At 43.0% G+C, this 23,450-nt stretch overlaps 1 protein-coding gene and 1 long non-coding RNA gene across 11 annotated transcripts in view; one reads left to right on the plus strand and one right to left on the minus strand.

The window, feature by feature from the left end:
* The window catches only part of DMD (dystrophin), a 1,027,161-nt gene that overhangs the window by 301,469 nt on the left and 702,242 nt on the right, over positions 1-23,450 (plus strand). For all 10 annotated transcript variants that reach the window (XM_079972189.1, XM_079972196.1, XM_079972191.1 and 7 more), the window contains exon 3: positions 18,701-18,793. In XM_079972189.1, the coding sequence (XP_079828315.1) occupies positions 18,701-18,793 (93 nt within the window). The remainder of the gene's footprint in view (positions 1-18,700; positions 18,794-23,450) is intronic.
* Positions 10,306-18,780, minus strand: LOC307214015. Its single transcript, XR_013837834.1, has 3 exons — positions 18,713-18,780; positions 12,166-12,272; positions 10,306-10,713 (listed from the first exon to the last, which is right to left on the minus strand). It is a non-coding gene; the product is annotated as an uncharacterized lncRNA (long non-coding RNA).

Raw genomic sequence — 23,450 nt, forward strand, 5'->3', positions numbered from 1 at the left:
CTCTGGGATCTTAGCATTTCTCCAAGGGTGTGGTGTGCTAACATCAAGCCTGGCTGCTTCCTCTTCATGAAATTCAGAGCTGAAATTAGTGATCCCTTTTTGTTCAGATCAGCTCCAAACTACAGAGGTCAAGTTGCATATGATGAGATCATAGCTGTCAACGTTTTCCCCTTTTTTAAGGGAAATTCCCTTATTCCGAATAGGATTCCTCGCAAGAAAAGGGAAAAGTTGACAGCTATGGATGAGATACTACAAATTCTTGATGAACTAGAACAGAAGAAAGTTGCTCAGTGTCTGGCAGCAGCTATTTGTCTTGCTCCTCAAGTCGATGGACCTGCAGATCAGCAATATAAACAATCTGTTGTGTTAGGTACATCCTGGAAGATAGACCAGCTGAGATGCAATGGATTAGTTTTTAGCTTGAAAAACAGGAGTTTGTTGGAAGCTGTGGTAAAAGCATGTCAGTCTACTTGTATCTTCTCTGAATTACTAGTTGGAATCACAACAGATAATGAAGTTGTCAATACATAGGCCAAAGGGCTGGATTCTAGAAACTCTTGACAACCAGTTCATTCTTGAATTAATGGTGGTATCATGCTGTTGGCACCATTTAGATCTTGCAGTGCACTTGACCCTTGAAACAGTGCCTGAACTTATTGGCCTGGAAATGTACTTTCAAACAGCTCCTTCCAAACTTAAATTGTTGCACCAACTTTCCCCATATTTTCCTCTATATTTTGAAGTTCATTCTGCAAAGCTTGTCAGAAATCATTGCTGCCATTCTATGTAACTTACCGGGTTTAATACATAACTGGGAACAGCTGTCTTGAATCAGAAGAGTGCAATGAAAAATATTTTGCTGTTGCAATGCTGGGGACATGGACCTCAGTCAGAGCAAGTCACATTTAACAAATCATCCAACAATAAGTACAGTCATACCCAAAGTCCTGCAAAAGGTGTTTAAGATGACTAAACTTTATGTTTTCTGATAGGTTGGCTACAATAGATCCTAATGTCCTTCAAATGCTCGATGTCATTGGAGTAACCATGTGCCACTTTTGAGGAAGGTACCCCCCTGCCCGTACGGGCCAGTCGTGTCCGACTCTAGGGTTGCGCGCTCATCTCACTTAAGAGGCCGGGAGCCAGCGCTGTCCGGAGACACTTCTGGGTCACGTGGCCAGCGTGACGAAGCTGCAGCTGGCGAGCCAGCACCAGCGCAGCACACGGAAACGCTGTTTACCTTCCCGATATTAAGCGGTACCTATTTATCTACTTGCACTTAGGGGTGCTTTCGAACTGCTAGGTGGGCAGGAGCTGGGACCGAACGACGGGAGCTTACCCCGCCGCGGGGATTTGAACCGCCGACCATACGATCAGCAAGTCCTAGGCACTGAGGCTTTACCCACAGCGCCACCCGCGTCCCTTGAGGAAGAGTAATCCCCTAAAAAGTAGTAATGGAACCGACACACAGTATGAATGTGTCTCTTGACATTGTTGTTGGCTGCCCTGGGCTCTTTTCAGAGGAAAGGCAAGGTATAAATTTAATATATATTGAAAATAAACATCTTATTGCCTTCACTATCCTAGATAACAAGTGTAAGAGAACATTTGGTTGTCAGGAATTCGTTATTAATACGCTGTTCAACTCAGTGGGTCAGATTCAGCTAACCTGTTCCACTAGTGGAAGCCAGCACCTTACTACTCCTGTGCACCCCACACCCCTCCCAAGAACAGTATGCAGGAAGAGGTAGGGGGGAGATCATTCTCTTTGGCAAACAGAAATCCTTGTGCAGACAGAACAATCTACATGGTGCTATGTTGAATTCCACCCAATATTGTGAACTGATGTGTACTACAGTGGTACCTCAGGTTACAGGCGCTTCAGGTTACAGACTCCCCTAACCCAGAAATAGTACCTCGGATTAAGACCTTTGCTTCAGGATGAGAACAGAAATCGTGCTCCGGCAGGTCAGCGGCAGCAGGAGGCCCCATTAGCTAAAGTGGTACCTCAGATTAAGAACAGTTTCAGGTTAAGAACTGACCTCCAGAACGAATTAAGTTCTTAACCCGAGGTACCACTGTACTTGAAAATTCTCAACTCTTTTTGCTGAATATTGTTTCTACATACCTCTTCTGGATGTACGGAGTGCAGTTGAAAATTGCTTTCCTCAATATATTAATGTCTTATATTAATGTCTTGTCAACAGAAAGTGCAAAGGAATTACTGATGTGTTGTAGAACAGACCACAGGAGTGTGCTTGTGTAGTGCTAGCCCTACTGTTAGAGTGAAAGGACGGGGAGGTACTGGAGGATGCTGCTGTATGTTCCATGCTGTCTTGTTGCCAGTTGGCACAGATGGCATCTGAATATATAACTGGGGAGTGGACACCTTGTCTATCTTGAGCCAATCCTGTGCTTGGGCTGTTAGTTTTACTGGTAGAACTACTGTAGTGATGTTCTTACTGTTGTAGGATTTGTGTCTAACCAACTGCTGGTTTCAACTACTGCCATTAGGTCCGCCATTAATTTACTGCTGCTTCCCTTGGGATGCCTTAAAATAAATGATGCAGACAATTTGGCAGCAGCATAGTACAGATAGTTTTATCCTAGAACTAGACAGAATTTCCCTATCAGAGGAAGAATCATCTCTTATTTAACATATAGGAGTTTGGAATAACCATTAGCTTTCTTTTTTGAGAAAATTAATTTGAGATAATTATGAAAGTGGTGCAGTGAGTTACTTCACTGTTGAAGTCAATGCAGACATAAATTATTCCTGTTTACAGTTAGGTGTGAACATGATTGAGTTGCATTGCAGAACTCAAAAATCCCTGTGCCATTATCAGCAGCTATATGATGGGTCTTTGGCCCTATCATCGACTTGAAGGGGACAAAAACCATCTGCTAGCAGATAGCCTCTAGTAAAGCTGCCTTACTTTTACAGATATTTCAGATGTAGAGAGAGAAAATGCAGCAGATCAGAAAACCTTTCTTTAATGCCACCTCTTAAAATAAATTCTCTGTCTCTTGTGTTTAGCTTATGTGCCTCTTGTGAAGACTTTAGATTTTTTTTTATTGTGCAGGTTTGCTCTGTACCTTGCTGAGGTCAATAGGAGAGGTTGATAACAGCAGGCTTTGAAACCAATTCCTCTTTTTTATGCTCACTTTGAGCTCAGGTTATGGAGGATTGACAGGCACTTACTTATATAGACTCAGGATGCTTATATTCTCCCTATCAGATTTTGACATTCCAAATTATCTGATCTTGTTTACAGAGCAGCATTGGTGAATTAACATCTTTCATTTTGTAGCTCCAGACTTTGTTCACAAGGCTGTGCGTGCGCATCCTGCCTTGCTTTCAGCTCTCATATTTTTTTTCTTTCCTTTATAGGTAATGATTATCAATATGCATATTCACATGTGCACAGAGAAAGGCACAGGTGTGCCTTAATATTGATCTTTATAAGCCATTCTGGCTGAAGAACAGGGTAAAATACTTGAAATAAATACAGAGATCATGGCACCAAAAGGAATTCTGATGCTATCAGAGATTGTCCATGCCACATTAGATACAGTGAGTGATGACTGAGGGGGAAGCCTTTCTCAATTGTTTCACCTCTTCTTCAGAGTGCTTTCCCCAGGGGGGTTCTCTTCCTGTCCTTGTAGCAGCAACTAAACTAATACATATAGAGCTGGCCCTATCCTTAGGCAGAGTGAGGCAGTGGAATTTGGTTGCAGAAAATAGTTGTAGGCATTTAGCTAGGCACTGTATGAACAGAAAAGAGTGGTACCTCAGGTTACAGACACTTCAGGTTACAGATGCTTCAGATTACAAACTCTGCTAACCCAGAAATAGTACCTCGGGTTAAGAACTTTGCTTCAGGATGAGAACAGAAATTGCACGGTGGCGGTGCAGTGGCAGCGGGAGGCCCCATTAGCTAAAGTGGTGTCTCAGGTTAAGAACAGTTTCAGGTTAAGAATGGACCTCCAGAACGAATTAAGTTCTTAACCCGAGGTACCACTATACTGAATTATTCTTATTTTCTTGTTGTTACTACAAGGGGGTGAGAGAGCTGCTTGTAGGATTTTTCTGCCTCAGGTGCCAAAATAGCTTGGCTAACCTTGGATCCTGTACCTCTTCACTTCATGGGGAAGAAGCTGCATTTGCTGCTTTGCCTCAGCCAGGCGAGACCTGGCTGTGTAGTATTAGTTCTGTCTCTAGTCCTTTTAAACAGTTGACATATACTAGCAGGTGGACTACATTGAGTCTTAGCTTATAGCTTTGGCTGCTAATGTTTGAAAATCCAAAATATAAACATTTTGTTCCGTGACTAGTCAATACAAAAATCTAAGTTATTAGAACATGAGACTGTAACTTAGCTTCACTATAGCTCCTTTATGCTATGAAGCACAGATGTTTGCCCAGGACAATAGGAACAGTGTCTGGAAAAGATGTTTTTCTGTTGTTGAATATTCTGATTATCTGCAAGGATATAAGAAGTCAATTCTTCCTCATGTCTTGATTTTAATTTGTTTTTGCCTGTTTTTTGTTTGCTTGTTTGTTTGGAAAGAGGGCATTTTTATTGGGTGCATGATATTACTTTGGTGGAAAGTAGTTATGTATCCAAAACATTCATCAAATTTCTTGCAATGTGCTATTGATAAACAAGATAGATCATCCCTGTGACATGTGTTGGTGGTGAAAGTGGGATGAAGAAAATCAATTACATGCTTCAAATTTTTAAAAGAAAATGCTCTGTATCATGTGCTAAAACACACGGCTTCTTCCTCCTTTCCCCTAAGAGTAGATTTCCTTCATTGCAATTTAATAAATACTGTTTCTTCTAAATGCTTTTAAATTGGTCATAATGTTAAACTGTTGCAATGGTGTATTTTAAAATGTTCCAAGTAGCTCTGAAATCTTAAGCTGTGTATAGTGCAGCAGACAAGAAAACTCTTAAATTGTTTATTGGCTGGTGTTATTACTGTCTTTGGGTGTTTTCTGAACAATGTAACTTCTTATGTAGGGAAGCTGTGACATCCTGTGGTATTATGGTGCCTTATGCAGATGCTTCTCTTTACAAGATTGGGACCTAACTTCAAGGTCTAAGAGCAAGATTGCCTTGTCTTGTCTGACAACTATGAAGTATGGAGCAGTTATTATTGGGAGCACTGTAAAGTGTTATCATCATCCAAGGATAAAGTGTGTGATTATTTTTGACTTTGCCACCAGAGTTTAATCATACTGCCTTGAATGTTGTAAGAACTGATCACAACAATTACAAGCAATTTCAGCCATGTTATGAAGCTGTAGAGATTATTTCCAAAGGGGCTGGCTCACATGAGTTTGAATGCCACAGTTTCTGAATGGTGTTGAAATGAATTCAATACCTACTTCAAGAAAAATCACTTGAGATACAGCTGTTCCAAAATGTCTATGAACCAAAAAAAGAGAGAGAAGGTTGAGAAGTAGCTGTTTGAATTTTCAGCAATCTAGTACTCAAAAACTTTCTCAAAGCACTATTCAATGCTTAGTTGGCACATAAACACCATTGGTGTGTGTGTGTGTGTGTGTGTGTGTGTGTGTGTGTGTGTGTAGATAAAACATCCTTTTGAACTATTTACAACAGATGAAAGACCATTAAAGTGGTAACCTACAATTCGGATGTGAATGACTTTTTGTGATAAAACCCTGGCCCTTTTATCATCTCTTCTTTTACTATTTATATCAAAGACAATTAATTTGTGCAAAGTGAATGTTCTTCTGATTGATGTTATTTAGCTTTCAGCCACAATAGCATTTGCTTCATTGTAAGCTGGAGATTTCCTGGCAAATATTAATATCTATTGGGCTATCTCTTTTGTTGTGGTAGCAGCTTCAAAACTCTCCGGATGGTACATCTAACTATGTGCCACTGACTATCAGTGCCATGTTAAGTGGGGGATAATACCATGCTTCTACAGGCAATCATGATGTTAGGCAAGTGAAGATCATGGTAATAATCAGCTTATTACGGCTCCAGAGGCCGCAGGTGGCCACTTAGAGTTGTCACATAATAAACTGGCTAGCATATGGTTTACACTGAAGAAGTGGCGTTTGACTGTTAGATGGTATGTGACTTGAGTATGGTCCACACACTACTTCCTTCACAGAAGCATAGGAAATTTGACCAAATCATTTTATATGTGAACTAGTGTATTAACTTCTAAATTTAGTATCCTTTATTGTATCTCTAAATTCAAAATCAACTTTAAAGGCGAACACATTTATTATGGCATATATATTTGTGGAGTACAATTGGCTTCATCAGATGTATGAAATGCTATCCTGAGATGTAAGTATGATTTGGAAGCGATTGTAAAATGTGAGGAAAGAAGAAAATGAAAGGCCCCTACACTGCCTATTGTGAGTAGAAGGAGTTTGTCCGACCCCTATCTGGAAGGATAATTCTTGTGGGGTTTATCTTGGATGAGAGGGAGGCCAGGCTGCTTATCACATCACCTTCAGTGGCCAATGGGACGCTTTCTCCCATAGAAGAAAACTCCACCCTCCCTCTCCTTGTCAATTAACATCTGATGCGCTACTTGACTTTTTTATTCAGCCAGGAATTATTTTTCTGTCTTCCAGAATTCAGCCCACAGGTGCTTCATTCCCTACCGCAGACTCTTTTGTTCTGTCAGTGAAATTGCAAACATTTACTCTTAAGTGTCTTGTGTGCAAGTCTTCATTCTGGGGTCTAGGGGCAATGCAGAAAAGAACAGATCGGGATAATTATGCACTTCACATTGGTTACTCACAAACTGGTTCTTGATGGTACAGACAATTGTGGCATTGGTAAACCAATTTACACACATAATGTGTTAAAAGTCCTTTGTGTGGGGATCAGTCCACAAGTGAGACTCCGAGACTCTTGATGGGTTGTGATCCATCATTTTCACACTACAGTCTCCCATTTGAAGTTTTTTTGAGGGGTTTGCTCTAGAGTGCTTGTTTTGAAGTCAGTAACAGACTATTCTGGAAGGTTAAAATGTTTCCCCTCTTTGATTTAGAAATATTGCCATATTGGACATCAGATATGGGGTTATATCCAATGTAACACTGGGTACTGTGGAACGCCTCTCCACCCCTGTACATCCTCTAAATCTGTTCTGGGGGAGATTTGAGGAGGGTGTGGGGCATGTATAGGGGGCATGTATTGGGGGAGAAGGTGGGGAGTTCCATTGTGCAAGCAGGAATCATTGCACTGATGGAACACACAAGTTGGATTTGTTTCCATTTGTGGATGCTCCCATTTGTTTCCACTTATTCTTTTGTGTAGAGATGGGCCTATTTATCCTATCTGAGTGCAGAATTCCACTGCTGGCAGATTACAGCATATATGATATTGGAATATGGGCAAGTGAATGATTCCATGGTGCCGTGGATTACGATTAGTCTGTAATAGTGTTGCCAAAGTAGTTATATGGACAGAGTTGGCATCTGGATCTGCCACAGGGACTATTCCCTGTGTCAGCATCTCTGTTGTATGACGAGTTGTTACTGACATGGCTTTGGATTCCATATTGTATTTATTGTAATTTAAGTGAAGTACAGCTGAATGATTTTATTTTAATTTAAAACCACTGCAATGAGGCTTGTCAACAAAAATATTTATTTTTGAGTGATCTGGGTCTCTTGAAGTCTGTAGAAAGATGGCCTTTGTCACTAATAGCATTAGTAATTGCAGGCATGGGACTTGCCTCTAAACTGTCTTGATGCAATTCCTTACTAGCCACAAAACTGAAACAGCTGATGTTGGTATAGAGAAACAGGTTTGCTTTCTTCTAAAACTCTAAAGCCCTCTTGCAGTAGTCATGGATATCTCAGTAAAAACATCAACCCAATGTATTGTAGTTGTGAAAAAGTCAAATTCCCTGTCAGGGAATGTTAGGCAACGAGTCAGAAACAAAATTGTCAATATTGTAACCTGTCATATTAGTAGTGTGCACCGATCACAAGATTCAGTTCAAAACCTGATTTGGCATTGATTTGGCACATACAAGGAAGACTTAATTCATATGATGAATCTCTGGGGTTTCTAAAAATGGAAAATGGGCAGCATAAGGGGCAAGGCTGAAAAGAAAAGCAAAAGCAAAAGCAAAAGAAAGAGGAAAGAGTGAGAGTAACAGACCTCTGACCTGAAAACTGAATTTCTACAACTCTACTAATCGTGGCTATTTTGGATATATATATATAATCTCTGTAACAAGTTGAAATTTGTGAGCAACATATAAAAGTTGAGTTAAGTGTTCTTGTTCAAAGGGTTGCATTCATTTGATGGTATCATTTTCAAATCCTCAGTCATTCACTGGCAGAATGCTATTACATCCTGCAGTGACAGCACTAAATGTTATAATTTCTTCCATATTTGTTTTGTCTGTTCCTTGTAGTATGCTAACACTTCTCAATCTGTTTACCATATTCTAAGGGAGAAGAAATATGATATCTAAACATAGTAGAGGAACCGGTGATAAATATATTCATTGCAAAATAAACAGAAAGATATCAAATTACATCTGTTTAATATTTCATTTTATATATTTATTTATGGGTAATGGACCTTTGCTCAACATTTGCATTATACATTTGACAGTATTAAATTTCTGTATAATATTCTGTATAATCCAGTGGTTAGAAAAACTGTGGGTATTATGGGTTTCCAATATGTAAGAGGTGGATTCACTAAGTGAGATCTTAACCCTGAAATACCTCAGGCACTGAGATGGTCGTCATAAGCACATTTTCCCCAACAATTGAAACTCAAGAACTGCTGGGATAAGTGAGGTTGGAATAGGTGGACCTTGGGGGTCAACTGGCATAATTTCCTCATCCTTGCTAATTTGGAGATGCACCAGTGTAAGTCTTTCACCCCAGCTCAGCTGGGCTTGTGGCATAACATACCAAAACAGGTCCCCCCAAACAGGTGTCCCAGGGGCATGGCAGGAATGAGGCAAGGGGACACACTTAATTCAGATTCCTTTCAGCTTGGTCACATGACCCTGAAATCAGGCAGAATTTACACTGGCAAAAAAGTGGTGTAAATCAAACTATTTTAAAGACTTGTTTCCACCCTGCCAGGTTTGAGTTATCTTAGACTGCAGTAGCCTTGCTCATGAATGAAGTTTGAATGAATGAATGAATATGGTATTTATCCCAGTTTAAATTCAATCCATGTAAATTCTACAGGATTATTTTTAGGATTGCTCTTTCAAAAGGGACCAAGTCATATTGAAGTCAGTGGACGTGCTTCTGAGTAAAGATGTGTGAAATTGCAGCGCTAAATCTCTATGGTATTACACAGGTAAATCCACGTGTTCAACACCCAAAGAACCATCTAACTAGTTCCATGAGAACTTTGAACATGTGTTTCTCAAGCATCTGTCATTTTCCCTGTCCTCTGTGGCAAATAGCTTTGGAGTCTGCTACCTTGGAAGTTATTCTACCTGAACTCTGCAATACTTCCTCCTAAGTAGGCACATACAGGATTTGTACTGTTAATCTTATTCTGAGGTGAGCTTCCCAATCAGTTTGTAAGATGGCTCAAAGGTCTGTCGCTCAAAGGAACATAAAGAAAAAATCTCACGGGTACACTAAGTAGCTCCTAGATCCCTGCCTTTCTCAAATCAAATAGTTTTGTTTAAAAACAACAACCCTCTGATATAAAGCTCATACTGAGCATGCCATTATTATTTTTTAAGCATCTCTCTCTGGATAACTTTTATAAGAACAACTCACTATAGAGCAATTCAATGTGTAGAAATAGGATGTCATCTAATCATGCTGTACAATAATGGTCATATGATCGGCCTGACTGAAATCCAGAACAAATAATTTCCTCTATGACAATTATATCAAAAGAAATCATGTAAACCTTTCATCCATAGTTGTGTTACTGGTATATGTATAAGTACATGACTAGATTTTTGCAGACTTCCATCCATCAAGGGACATTTACATTCTTTTCTTCAGTCCCTGCCCTTGCCCCCATTAGTTGATAGGCTCTTGCCTATTCCCCATAATCAAGACTGCTGAACTGATAGCAATATCATGTTTTAGAAGTTGTCTGCTCTTAATCTAATTTCCTTCTTATTAAAAATGGAAAACACTGAAACTAGAAAAGCTCATTTGTAATAAGATCTTATTCTAGTACAATGGTATTAGATATGCTATTAAGATAGATTGTCTAATTAAAAGGAATGCATTTGATTGAATAATTTTTTTAATTATACTAAACAGAATCAATTTAACCTTTTAACTTCAGCTGCTTAATTGAATAGTAACAGGCATTGAGATGAACATGACCAGTTATGCTTTAATTTCAGGGCAAGAAAATTAATTCCACTATGGAGGAAAATAATTCATTTACATATTCAGAACAACTTTGAAAAATGGGAGGAGAGAAGATAAATATATTGGTCTGTATTCAGCTAAATAGTTGCATAAGCAGAAACCTATGCAAGGATTTCCACTAGCATAACGGGACTTTAACCTGATTGCTTAGGAAAAAAGATGTTTCATATGCCACTATCTTATAATGCATATGAGTTTTTAGAATGTTTTAACAGCATAAAGATGTGTAGTCAACAGTACCTAACATTACACAAAAGAGAGAGGTTGGTTATCACTTCAGCTCCTTTAAGGAAGATGTACAGATACGTTTTGCTGGCATCCGTCTGTCTCAGGAAATAAAACACAGTTATCAGAGGACATTTTTTAGTATTGGACTAGTGTGAATGGGATAATATGTATTCTCTAAGGAATCCAGAAGTCCTATCTTCAGCAAATTAATATTCATTCACAGTGTTACTCAAGTCAAAAGAGCTTATACAGGAAAACAAAGTCATCTCTCTCATAGTACAGTGGTACCTCGGGTTAAGTACTTAATTCGTTCCGGAGGTCAGTTCTTAACCTGAAACTGTTCTTAACCTGAAGCACCACTTTAGCTAATGGGGCCTCCTGCTGCTGCCGCACCGTCAGAGCACAATTTTTGTTCTCAGCCTGAAGCAAAGTTCTTAACCAGAGGTACTATTTCTGGGTTAGCAGAGTCTCTAACCTGAAGCGTATGTAATCTGAAGCATATGTAACCCGAGATACCACAGTATATGTTACAAATAAATAGCTGCTTTTTGAAAATGTAGACGAAATTGTAAGTGTGATTTTCTGGAACTAGCTATTTGCCCCTGTTACTTCTGGAAAGTAGAAACACTTAGAAAATGCATTTATATCGCAATCTAGCTTTCTGTAAAAGGTCTTCTGAAATATATATTATGTCAGCAACTTTCCAATTCTCTTATGTACAGTAAAAAAAACCTTTAAATTATTCAATAGAACACTATTTATTTGACAGTGGTGGTGAACAATTCCCGCCCCATTAGAAAAAAATTATCATATGGTGAAAGTAATAAATGTAATATGGTAAAAGCATATACCACAGACATGTCTGCAATCTCCTTTTTGTTAAATCTGACTGAAAACCTCTGTTCAGCTCAACATAATGTAATGTTCTTCTTAAGTTCTAGGCATGAATTTCAATGAACCCCTAATGAAAATGCCTGCTTGATTAGCTGAAAGTCTATCAACCTTTTTAAATTCAGATCTTCTTAAAACACACACACACACACACACACACACACACACCCCTTCTCTCAACATAATAGAAGTGCAGAGAGAGGAAGGTAACATCTCACTGATACCTTCTGTGTTGTGATATTACCCATCACCTGCACTGAGATGCTTTTGGTGGTTTCAACACCCGGTGTGATTTGTGGTAGATGTTAGCTCCATGCCTATGGAATGAGCTCCCATATCTATGTAAATACCTGGGACTTTCCCATCTGTCTGACATCCCACTGGGAAGGAAGAATGGCAACCAGATGAGGAAGACCCATGCTGTGGGCTTCACTCACATGGTTGTGGTGTTGTCTCACACACATGCACTGCTTCAGTATGGAATAGTGCCATGGGAAAATGGCTGTGTGAAGGAGTCCTTAAAAATGGAGGAAAGTTAATTACTTCCAGAGCTTGTGTGTACCAGAGATGTAAGGCATGCTGTCACTTTTGGTTTTTTATTATTATGATGATTCTACTATGGACACGATAAAAACTGATAAAAAACTGTCCGTAACCTTGTAAAGTGTAGCTTCCTGCTGGATGTCCAAAGCACAGCCCTTTTTTGTAAGTAGGAGTTTCAGTAGGGACCTAAATAGTTCTCTTTGAGTTAAGTGATGGAACGCTGAGGAGATTCAGAGAAAGAGAATTAAAGTCTTGAAAGAGGGAAGGCATCTGAGTATTTGCATGTGACAGTAAGCTAATAATAATAATAATAATAATAATAATAATAATAATAATAATTTATTATTTATATCCCGACCATCTGGCTGAGTTTCCCCAGCCACTCTGGGCGGCTCCCAATCAGTGTTAAAAACAGTACAGCATTACATATTAAAAACTTCCCTGAACAGGGCTGCCTTAAGATGTCTTCTGAATGTCAGGTAATTCTTTATCTCTTTGACATCTGATGGGAGGGCGTTCCACAGGGCGGGCGCCACTACCGAGAAGGCCCTCTGTCTGGTTCCCTGTAGCCTCACTTCTCACAATGAGGGAACCGCCAGAAGGCCCTCGGCGCTGGATCTCAGTGTCCGGGCTGAACGATGGGGGTGGAGATGCTCCTTCAGGTATACAGGACCGAGGCCGTTTAGGGCTTTAAAGGTCATCACCAACACTTTGAATCGTGCTCGGAAACGTACTGGGAGCCAGTGCAGATCTCTCAGAACCGGTGTTATGTGGTCCCGGCGGCCACTCCCAGTCACCAGTCTAGCTGCCGCATTCTGGATTAATTGCAGTTTCCGGGTCACCTTCAAAGGTAGCCCCACGTAGAGCGCGTTGCAGTAGTCCAAGCGTGAGATAACCAGAGCATGCACCACTCTGGCGAGACAGTCCGCAGGGAGGTAGGGTCTTAGCCTGCGTACCAGGTGGAGCTGGTAGACGGCTGCCCTGGACACAGAGTTAACCTGCGCCTCCATGGACAGCTGTGAGTCCAAAATGACTCCCAGGCTGCGCACCTGGTCCTTCAGGGGCACAGTTACCCCATTCAGGACCAGGGAATCCTCCACACCTGCCCGCCTCCTGTCCCCCAAAAACAGTACTTCTGTCTTGTCAGGATTCAACCTCAATCCGTTAGCCGCCATCCAACCTCCAACCGCCTCCAGGCACTCACACAGGACCTTCACCGCCTTCACTGGTTCTGATTTAAAGGAGAGGTAGAGCTGGGTGTCATCTGCATACTGATGAACACCCAGTCCAAACCCCCTGATGATCTCTCCCAGCGGCTTCATATAGATGTTAAAAAGCATGGGGGAGAGGACGGAACCCTGAGGTACCCCACAAGTGAGGGCCCAAGGGTCTGAACACTCATCCCCCACCACCACTTTCTGAACACGGCCCAGGAGGAAGGAGCGAAACCACTGTATAACAGTGCCCCCAGCTCCCAGCCCCTCTAGACGGTCCAGAAGGATGTTATGGTCGATGGTGTCAAAGGCTGCTGAGAGATCCAGCAGAACTAGGAAACAGCTCTCACCTTTGTCCCTAGCCCGCCGGAGATCATCAAGGCAGTTTCAATCCCATGGTGAGGCCTGAATCCCGATTGGAAGGGATCCAAATGGTCCGTTTCCTCCAGGCGTGCTTGGAGTTGTTCAGCGAACCACCCGCTCAATCACCTTGCCCAAGAATGGCAGATTTGAGACTGGGCGATAGTTGGCCAAATTGGCCGGGTCTAAAGATGTTTTTTTGAGAAGCGGTTTAATGACCGCCTCTTTCAGCGGGTCTGGGAAGGCTCCCTCACAGAGGGAAGCATTCACCACCCCGCAAAGCCCATCGCCCAGCCCTTCCCGGCTCGCTTTTATCAGCCAGGATGGGCAAGGATCAAGGAGACAGGTGGTCGGTTTCACTCGTCCAAGCAGCCTGTCCACATCCTCGGAGGTAACAGATTGGAACTGATCCCATATAACAGGACCAGACAGAACTCTAGCACTCTCCCGCCCTGGCCCTGCTCCCACTGTGGAGTCTACCTCTAAGTCTTAATAAACCATAATTTGCCCCATTATTCCTATTTTGCTGCTCCTCTGGTGTTAGCAGGTAAACAAACGATCATTTAGTGTGATGTCCAAATCCAAGGATCATGATTTTCTGCTCCCTGATCCATAAACCAGCAACAAACCATGGTTTAAGACTAGCTAGCAAGTGTGAAGTTAGGGCAAAACAAACTATGATCTTGCGTTTGGACGTAACATTAAGCTATCCATGGTTTGTTTACACAGTATGATTTATTAAGCAAAGAATTATGGCTTATCATTATATATCATTATATATGAAAAAATTTTTTAACAAGGTTTTCAATCCAAAATTTTTGCTGTAAGTGGTTTTAACTTTATGCATCTATGTGTGACCTGACCTTAGAAATGCTAGGGAAAGCCATATTTATTGCCTTGTGGGGAATTGGCAAGTTCCTTTGTGAATTAAAACATTTTCCTTTGGGTTCTCTAGGTAGAGTTCACATTTCCTTCAATCTGCAGAAGAGCAAAAGGTTTAATTTAATCTCTATCTGACATCTTACCTCCCCTGTTTGTTGCATCTTTTCAGCTGCCTTTTTCTTCTTTTTAAAGCCTTTTGGTAATTCCCACCCACCCCCTCTATCATGTAAAGATTAGTAATCGTAGCCACCAGCCACATCAGTGAAAGCAACAAAAGTGTCTGTGATTTGACCTTTATTCAGTAGAAAGGAGATGGTATTACACAGCAGTGTTTACAGTATTGTAGTGGGATACTGAAGCCCCTGTGTTCGCTTTTAAATCAAGGAGCTTGAACCAGGAGAGAGGGACTTATTTCAAAGGCTTTCCTTGATGTATTTGAGGTTCTTTGAAAGTGTGTTTCACACATCAATTTCTTCCTTCATTTGAGTCTTCTCTTACCCCTTACCATTAAATCTTTCTCTGTCTGTCTTAGTCTGATTTGGCATTGTTTCCTACTTCACTATCCAAGTCATGTTATATTCAAGGCTGAAACCATGCTACAAAAAGAAAGCTACAAAAAGTAAACATGCTACAAAAAGAGGAGGAGATATGTTGTTTAGTCATTTAGTCGTGTCCGACTCTTCGAGACCCCATGGACCAGAGCACGCCAGGCACTTCTGTCTTCCACTGCCTCCCGCAGTTTGGTCAGACTCATGTTTGTAGCTTCGAGAACACTGTCCAACCATCTCGTCCTCTGTCATCCCCTTCTCCTTGTGCCCTCCATCTTTCCCAACATCAGGGTCTTTTCCAGGGAGTATTCTCTTCTCATGAGGTGGCCAAAGTATTGGAGCCTCAGCTTCACGATCTGTCCTTCCAGTGAGCACTCAGGGCTAATTTCCTTCAGAATGGATAGGTTTGATCTTCTTGCAGTCCATGGGACTCTCAAGAGTCTCCTCCAGCACCATAATTCAAAAGTATCAATTCTCCGGCGATCAGCCTTCTTTATGGTCCAGCTCTCACTTCCATACATCACTACTGGGAAAACCATAGCTTTAACTATACGGACCTTTGTTGGCAAGGTGATGTCTCTACTTCTCAAGATGCTGTCTAGGCCTGTCATTGCCCTTCTCCCAAGAAGCAGGCGTCTTTTAATTTCGTGGCTGCTGTCACCATCTGCAGTGATCATGGAGCCCAAGAAAGTAAAATCTCTCACTGCCTCCATTTCTTCCCCTTCTATTTGCCAGGAGGTGATGGGACCAGTAGCCATGATCTTCGTTTTTTTGATGTTGAGCTTCAGACCATATTTTGCACTCTCCTCTTTCACCCTCAATAAAAGGTTCTTTAATTCCTCCTCACTTTCTGCCATCAAGGTTGTGTCATCTGCATATCTGAGGTTGTTGATATTTCTTCCGGCAATCTTAATTCCGGCTAGGGATTCATCCAGCCCAGCCTTTCGCATGATGAATTCTGCATATAAGTTAAATAAGCAGGGAGACAAAATGCAGCCTTGTCGTACTCCTTTCCCAATTTTGAACCAGTCAGTTGTTCCATATCCAGTTCTAACTGTAGCTTCTTGTCCCACATAGAGATTTCTCAGGAGACAGATGAGGTGATCAGGCACTCCCATTTCTTTAAGAACTTGCCATAGTTTGCTGTGGTCGACACAGTCAAAGGCTTTTGCATAGTCAACGAAGCAAAAGTAGATGTCTTTCTGGAACTCTCTAGCTTTCTCCATAATCCAGCACATGTTTGCGCAGGAGGAGATATAATAGGCATTATGTGCTTTGCATTTGAAAGCTTCCAGGTTCAATCCCTGGAACCACTAGGTAAAGGATTTCTAGTGCAAGGCTGGGAAAGACGTGGAGGAGTAGATCACTGGTCTGACTCAGTAGGAGGTAGTTTTCTAAATTCAGAACCAAATTTGCTGGACCTGTTTGAGTTCATCTCTGGCATTATTTATGATGGCAGAACCAACGCAAATAATTCCATTATGCCAATTCACTTTTGGAGCATAGTTTGGAGCTCTCTGAAACAAAGTAACAACAATTTTATTATTTATATGCTGCCCATCTAACTGGGTTGCCCCAGCCACTCTGGGTGGCTTCCAACAAAATATTAAAGCACAAAAAACCTCAGACATGACAAACTTCTTCGTGCAGCGCTGCCTTCAGATGTCTTCTAAAAGTCAGATGTCTATTTTTTTGACATCTAAAGGGAGGATGTTCCATAGGGCGGACGCGACTACCAAGAAGGCCCTCTGTCTGGTTCCCTGTAACTTCTCTTTTCGCAACGAGCGAACCACAAGGCGGCCCTCAGAGCTGGATCAGTGTCCAGGCTGAACGATGGGGGTGGACACGCTCCTTTATGTATACACATACTTCAGAGCTGAATAAGGCTCTAAGCCAGAGGTTCGCACAACACACCTACACACTGCAGCCAAGACGCTACAGTGTCGTGACACACAGTTTGGAAAGCTCTGCTCTAAGCTCTGGAGGGTTGTTCTTGAGATCATTAGGATATGGCAAGGTCCTAAGGGCTTCTCTGCAGAGTGTCCTCTTCTGAACTAATCACCCTACCTAGCATATTAAGGTAGAAAATCAAAGAAAATCACAACCAGACTGGGAGGGGTGCAGACTGTAGGGAGGTTTCAGAAACTTGCATATGGAAGCATAAAATATTATTGCTGTTATAGCCGATTTTAAAGTGTCATCTATATCATTTAACCAACATTTTAAATGCTAAATTAAACTGAATATTTATTTTACCAAGTACAGAATGAAAAAATATAATTCTGTCTATCTTTTTGAAGGCAATTGCAAATAAAGGTGATATCATTATTGTACGCATCAGGAGTTCAAAATGGCATTTCAATATATTAGTTTGTTCTTCCAAAAGCTTCTCACTTCTTAACGCACACTTCTCCAGTGACCTTGGAAATGCAACATATTTCTTTGCCGTCTCTTCCAAATCCTTTGTTTCTAAAGACTTATTGCAATGTCGATCCACTGAAGACATTCAATCTGTTTCAGAAAGGCGACTTAATTACCTCCCTGCCAGACAAATGGCATGCTCTTCTTCAGGTTAGAATGTGTGGCAGCAGCATAGGGAACCTTATGTAATATTTAGTTGATGATTAATAGAAGGTTGCCTTTCAATCTCCTCAAAATCATTTCTTTAAAGATTTACTTGTAACACACTTGTAATTAAAATGTCTTGCTGAAGATACTTCCATGCTGTGTTTTTATCTCCTCTCCGTAGTTAACCTCCCATATTATTGTGTAGTTTTGTCTAAGATCAATTTTAATTATACATTTTATTTTTTAAAAAATAAGACGTCTTAATGGAAGACTGAAAGAAGACTACTTCTACAGCTTTATTATATTATATTATATACATGTGCATGTTGCAAAACTATGACAGCAGTTTTTGTTACATATAGGCTACTTCAGGGGTGCCTAATTTCAGTAAAGAAATGGCTGAGGCCTTCCCTGTTCTCTACTATTCACTGTGACCTCTGAGTTTGGTTTGCAGCAACCACCTTCTTTTCCTCATAGCTGCTACTTGATTTTTTTTATTATTATTGAAGAAAAACGCACGCATGCACACAAATATCTGGGGCCTGTGGCACATGTCCATGGTGAAAGAGACAATGGAAGCAAGACTTTGTACTGGGCCTTGTCTCCTCTGGAACTGGCCCCATTAGGATATACTCAGAGCTAGCCAAGACACTGCTAAAAACATGACTTTACTACTGTAATCATTACAGATTAAAGTTCTCGGTTAGAGAAGGGTCAGAAGAGACATAAAGTACAACTACTGAGATGGATGGGAGGCCTGGGAGCCCTCAGCAAGCCACTCCAAATTCATTGGATAAAGAGTGGGACATAAATGTTATTGCCTTCTATAGTCTTCCTGCTTTTACTGCACCCAAACCCATTCAAATTAACTGACTCCGCTTTCTGGATTGTACAAACTCTTAGTAACAAAATAAAGCATTTCATTAAAAATGAATCTTCAAATTAAGAAGAATGCCTAGGTTGTAAAGGGTTATCTTTTTTGCTTTTCCTCTGACCAACAAATAGGATATTAAGAAGCTTAGCATGCAATTCACAATGCTCCATTATAAAACAACCTTTACTTTATTTTATTGTAGTTTGGTACATACCCTATAGAAGATCTCTTCAATGATTTTCAAGATGGACGAAGGCTCCTGGAGCTCCTGGAAGGTCTTACGGGCCAAAAGCTTGTATGTATACATGTTTTCAACCAGAAGTAGTCCAGCAATCATATTTATGATATACCCACTATGGTTGTAACTGGATTTGACTTTTAGAATGCATGAATTATATTGTGAAATTAATATTCATAGATCTCTGGTCCTTGAAAATCCCATTTTCTCTTTATGAAGCACTTTGAATTTTTACTGATTATAAGAACGTGAATTGAACCATAGGACTGGAACATGTTAGGCTGAGCACCTAATAAAGTAATATAATAATAATAATAAATTTTATTTATATCCCGCCCTCCCCAGCCGAAGCCGGGCTCAGGGCGGCTAACAACACTAAAACAGTACAACATTATAAAACATTATAAAAATTAATTAAAATCAAAATTGATGACAACCATAAACTAAAGTTTTGTAAAGATTGCCAAAGGAGGGAGTCAGGCTGCGCCCTGACCAAAGGCCAGGTGGAACAGCTCTGTCTTGCAGGCCCTGCGGAAAGATGTCAAGTCCTGCAGGGCCCTTGTCTCTTGTGACAGAGCGTTCCACCAGGTTGGAGCCGCAGCCGAAAAAGCCCTGGCTCTAGTTGAGGCCAGCCTAACCTCTCTGTGGCCTGGGACCTTCAAGGTGTTTTTATTTGAAGACCGTAAGTTCCTCTGTGGGGCATACCAGGAGAGGCGGTCCCGTAGGTACGAGGGCCCTAGGCCGTATAGGGCTTTGAAGGTTAAAACCAGCACCTTAAACCTGATCCTGTACTCCACCGGGAGCCAGTGCAGCTGGTATAGCACCGGATGAATGTGATCTCTAAGCGAAGACCCCGTAAGGAGTCTCGCTGCGGCATTCTGCACCCGCTGGAGTTTCTGGGTCAGTCTCAAGGGCAGCCCCACGTAGAGCGAGTTACAATAATCCAGTCTGGAGGTGACCGTCGCGTGGATCACAGTGGCTAGGTCAGGGCGAGAGAGGTAAGGAGCCAACTGCTTAGCTTGGCGGAGATGAAAAAATGCCGCCTTTGTTATAGCTGCAATCTGCGCCTCCATGGAGAGGGAGGTATCAAAGATTACACCCAAACTCTTCACGAACGGTGCTGGCACTAATTGCACCCCCGCAAGAGATGGGAGTTGCCCCCTCAGTCCCATGTCGTCCCGTCCCAGCCAGAGGACCTCTGTCTTCGAAGGATTTAACTTCAACCGGTTCCCACGTAACCATCCAGCCACAGCCTCCAAGCATCTGATCAGTGTGTCTGGGGCCGAGTCCGGGTGGCCGTCCATCAACAGATAGAGTTGGGTGTCATCAGCATACTGATGGCAGCCCAGCCCAAAACTCCGGACAAGCTGGACGAGGGGGCGCATAAAGATGTTAAAAAGCATCGGGGAGAGTATTGCACCCTGGGGCACACCACACACCAAGGAGTGGCGGGATGACAATTCCCCCCCAAGCGCCACCCTCTGTCCCCGACCAGAGAGAAACGAGCGCAGCCATTGAAGGACTGTGCCCTGGATCCCCACGTCGGCAAGGCGGTGGTCCAGGAGTTCGTGATCGACCATGTCGAAGGCTGCTGACAGGTCTAGAAGAATCAGCAGCCCCGACCCACCTCGATCCAGCTGCCTGCGGAGATCATCTGTTAGGGCGACCAGAGCCGTCTCGGTCCCATGACCAGCGCGGAAGCCGGACTGGAATGGATCCAGAGCCGATGTTTCATCCAGAAACCTACCAAGCTGTTCAGCAACCGCTCTCTCAATCACCTTACCCAGGAATGGAAGATTCGAAACTGGGCGGTAATTGGATAGATCTAAAGGATCTAATGATGTTTTCTTTAAGAGTGGGCGCACCACTGCCTCCTTCAGTTCCCCTGGGAATGTCCCGGTGCCAAGGGACAGATTGATGATATCCCCCAGGGGGGCCCGCACCTCGTCTGGACACGCTCTAATCAGCCAGGACGGGCACGGGTCGAGAGGACAAGTGGTGGGCTTTCCAGCTCGGAGGAGTCTGTCCACATCGGCTGGGGATATCCAGTCAAAGTGGTCCAATCCTGAACCCGAGGACAGTCGAGGGGCCTCCAGTTCCTTTATTGTATCCAAATTGGCAGGGAGGTCATGGCGGAGCAACAAGACCTTCTCCGCAAAAAAGCTCGCAAATGCCTCACAGCTGTGTGTCAAATTGTTGTTTAAATTTGGCTGTCCTTCGAGGGACGTTAAAGACCGAATTATACTAAATAATTGCGCCGGGCGAGAGCTAGCGGATGCAATGGAGGCCGAGAAGTAGGACTTCTTAGCGGCCTTCACTGCCATCTCGTAGGTTTTCATAAAAACCCTATAAGATGTTCTTGAAGCTCCGTCACGGGCACCCCGCCATACTCGCTCTAACCGTCTGAGGTCCCACTTCATTTTCCAGAGCTCCTCGGTAAACCAGGGAGCCCGGTTTCTGCGGGGTCGCAGAGGGCGCTTAGGTGCGATCTCATTGATGGCTGCCAGGAGCTGGGTATTCCAGGCCTCAACAAGCTCAGTCAATGAGTCGCCAGGGGGAGAAAGGTCCCGCAAGGCTTGACGGAATCTATCAGGGTCCATCAGCCTCTGCGGGCGAGCCCAAATTGGCTCGCCACCCAAGCAGGGTGGGGGTGGAACGTCAATCCTGGCTTTCAGAGCATAGTGATCAGACCATGGCACCTTCATCGAAGGAAACATGATCACATCTATACCGACGCCAAAGATCAAATCCAGCGTGTGGCCTGCTTGATGTGTGGGGCCCGAAACAAACTGGGAGAGCCCTAGTGTCGCCATGGAAGACACCAGGTCCAGAGCCTGTGAGGAGGGAGTGGCATCAGCATGGATGTTGAAGTCCCCCAATACCAATAGGTTAGGGAACTCCAAGGCCCAGCCGGCCACCGCCTCCAGCAGGCCTGACAGGGTGGCTGCTGGTGCGCTAGGTGGCCGGTACACCAGCCAGACAGCCAAGCTCACCTCGGAGCCCCACACTAGGCCAACACATTCAATGCCGGGGATCGATGGCGATGGTAGAGCCCTGAAAGAACAATCTTCCCGGATTAATAACGCCACCCCTCCCCCCGGCCCACAGTCCGCGACTGTTGGAGGACGGAAAAACCCGCGGGTGCCATCTCTCGTAAGGTAACAGTATCCCCTTCGCGCACCCAGGTCTCAGTCACACATGCCAGGTCAACCCCCTGCGAGGTGAAGAAATCTCGCAGGGTGGCGGTTTTGTTGCCTATAGACCTGGCATTGCACAACACCAGTGACGGAGGTGAGTAATCCTTGCTCACCCTACCCTTGTCTCTCGGGATGGGGCGCAGATTGGAAGGGGTACGAGCATATCCGTATCTTGATCCCCTTCGCCTATGACATCTGCCCCCACCGCCATACCTCCCTCGCCCCTCCACAGTAGGAATCCCAAGCCTCATACTCGCCTCCATTTACAGAATATAAAAGCAAACAAACAAAAAACAATTACACCAAAACAAACCAATCCCCACCCCATTCAACAACCACCCCACCCCAACCCAAAATAAACCAAAACAAATAAAATACATGGATAAAAACCACTGCTTATGGTGGTACAACAAAGCAAAAAAATATGGTGGTACAACAAAGCAAAAAATAAAAACAGTTTAAAACATATAAAAACACTTCAAACAACCGCTGCAGCAACACTAGTGTCCCCAAAGCTGTGGCAGTGGTGAGTGTGGGCCCCGCCCCCTGGCCCAAGGTGGAGAATGGGCTTGCAGGGGGAAACACACGGCAAAGCGGCAGCAGCAATGTTCCGAGGCCTCCTTGGAGCCTTATATGCTGAGGTGGAGTCTGGGGCCCACCCCCAGGCCCAAGGTGGAGAATGGGCTTGCAGGGGGAGCGGTCCTCCCCAAGACTCACCGGCAAAGCGGCAGCAGCAGTGTCCCGGGCCTCCTTGGAGTCTTTGATGCTGAGGTGGAGTATGGGGCCCGTCCCCAAGCCCAAGATGGAGAATGGGCTAGCAGGGGGAAGAGCCCTCCCCACAAACGCACGGCAAAGCAGCAGCAGCATAAAGTAGTATGACTGCATTGTGTACAATATAAAGTAGTGAATTTGGGGTTTTGTGGGGAACAGTTTCTTAAAACAGCAACTCTTATTTGCCCTCCCCCACCAGACCTTGCTAGTCAAATACCCAGACAAAAATGGGAGGGGAAGATGGTGAATTAACCAAAAGCAGCAACAAGCTGCGTTTGTTCATGCAAATAGTTTTGAAACAAAATAGGGTACTGGAAGTTTCTGAATATATCAGTTGCAGTTCAGAAACAACCTCAAATTACTGAGCCCTCAAAGATCTGGGGAGAAATTTGAATAAGGAGCACTTAGGAAGAACCACAGCTTTGAATTCAAGCCTTAGACTGTCTCCAAACTATTTCTCTACCTCCTTAGTAATTCAAATTGTACACATAAATGCATGAGGGTGATATTTATACCTTGCCCATCTGACTGGGTTGTCCTAGCCACTCTGGGGCACAACAGTAATAGTTAGAAGCTATTACCACTATTATAAGCCTGAGAGACACTTTTAAGGGTGCCACATGATGTTTGCTTTGCTTCTACAAGACATGTAACAGTTACTGTGTTGTGTTTAAGCTGTGGAGCTCCTTGCCTGTTAATATTATTAAGCAAGCACCATCAGTACTTTCTTTTAGACTCTTCGGCTT

Source organism: Podarcis cretensis (genome assembly GCF_951804945.1).
Source record: "Podarcis cretensis genome assembly, chromosome: 4".
Classification (NCBI taxonomy): Eukaryota; Metazoa; Chordata; class Lepidosauria; order Squamata; family Lacertidae; genus Podarcis; species Podarcis cretensis.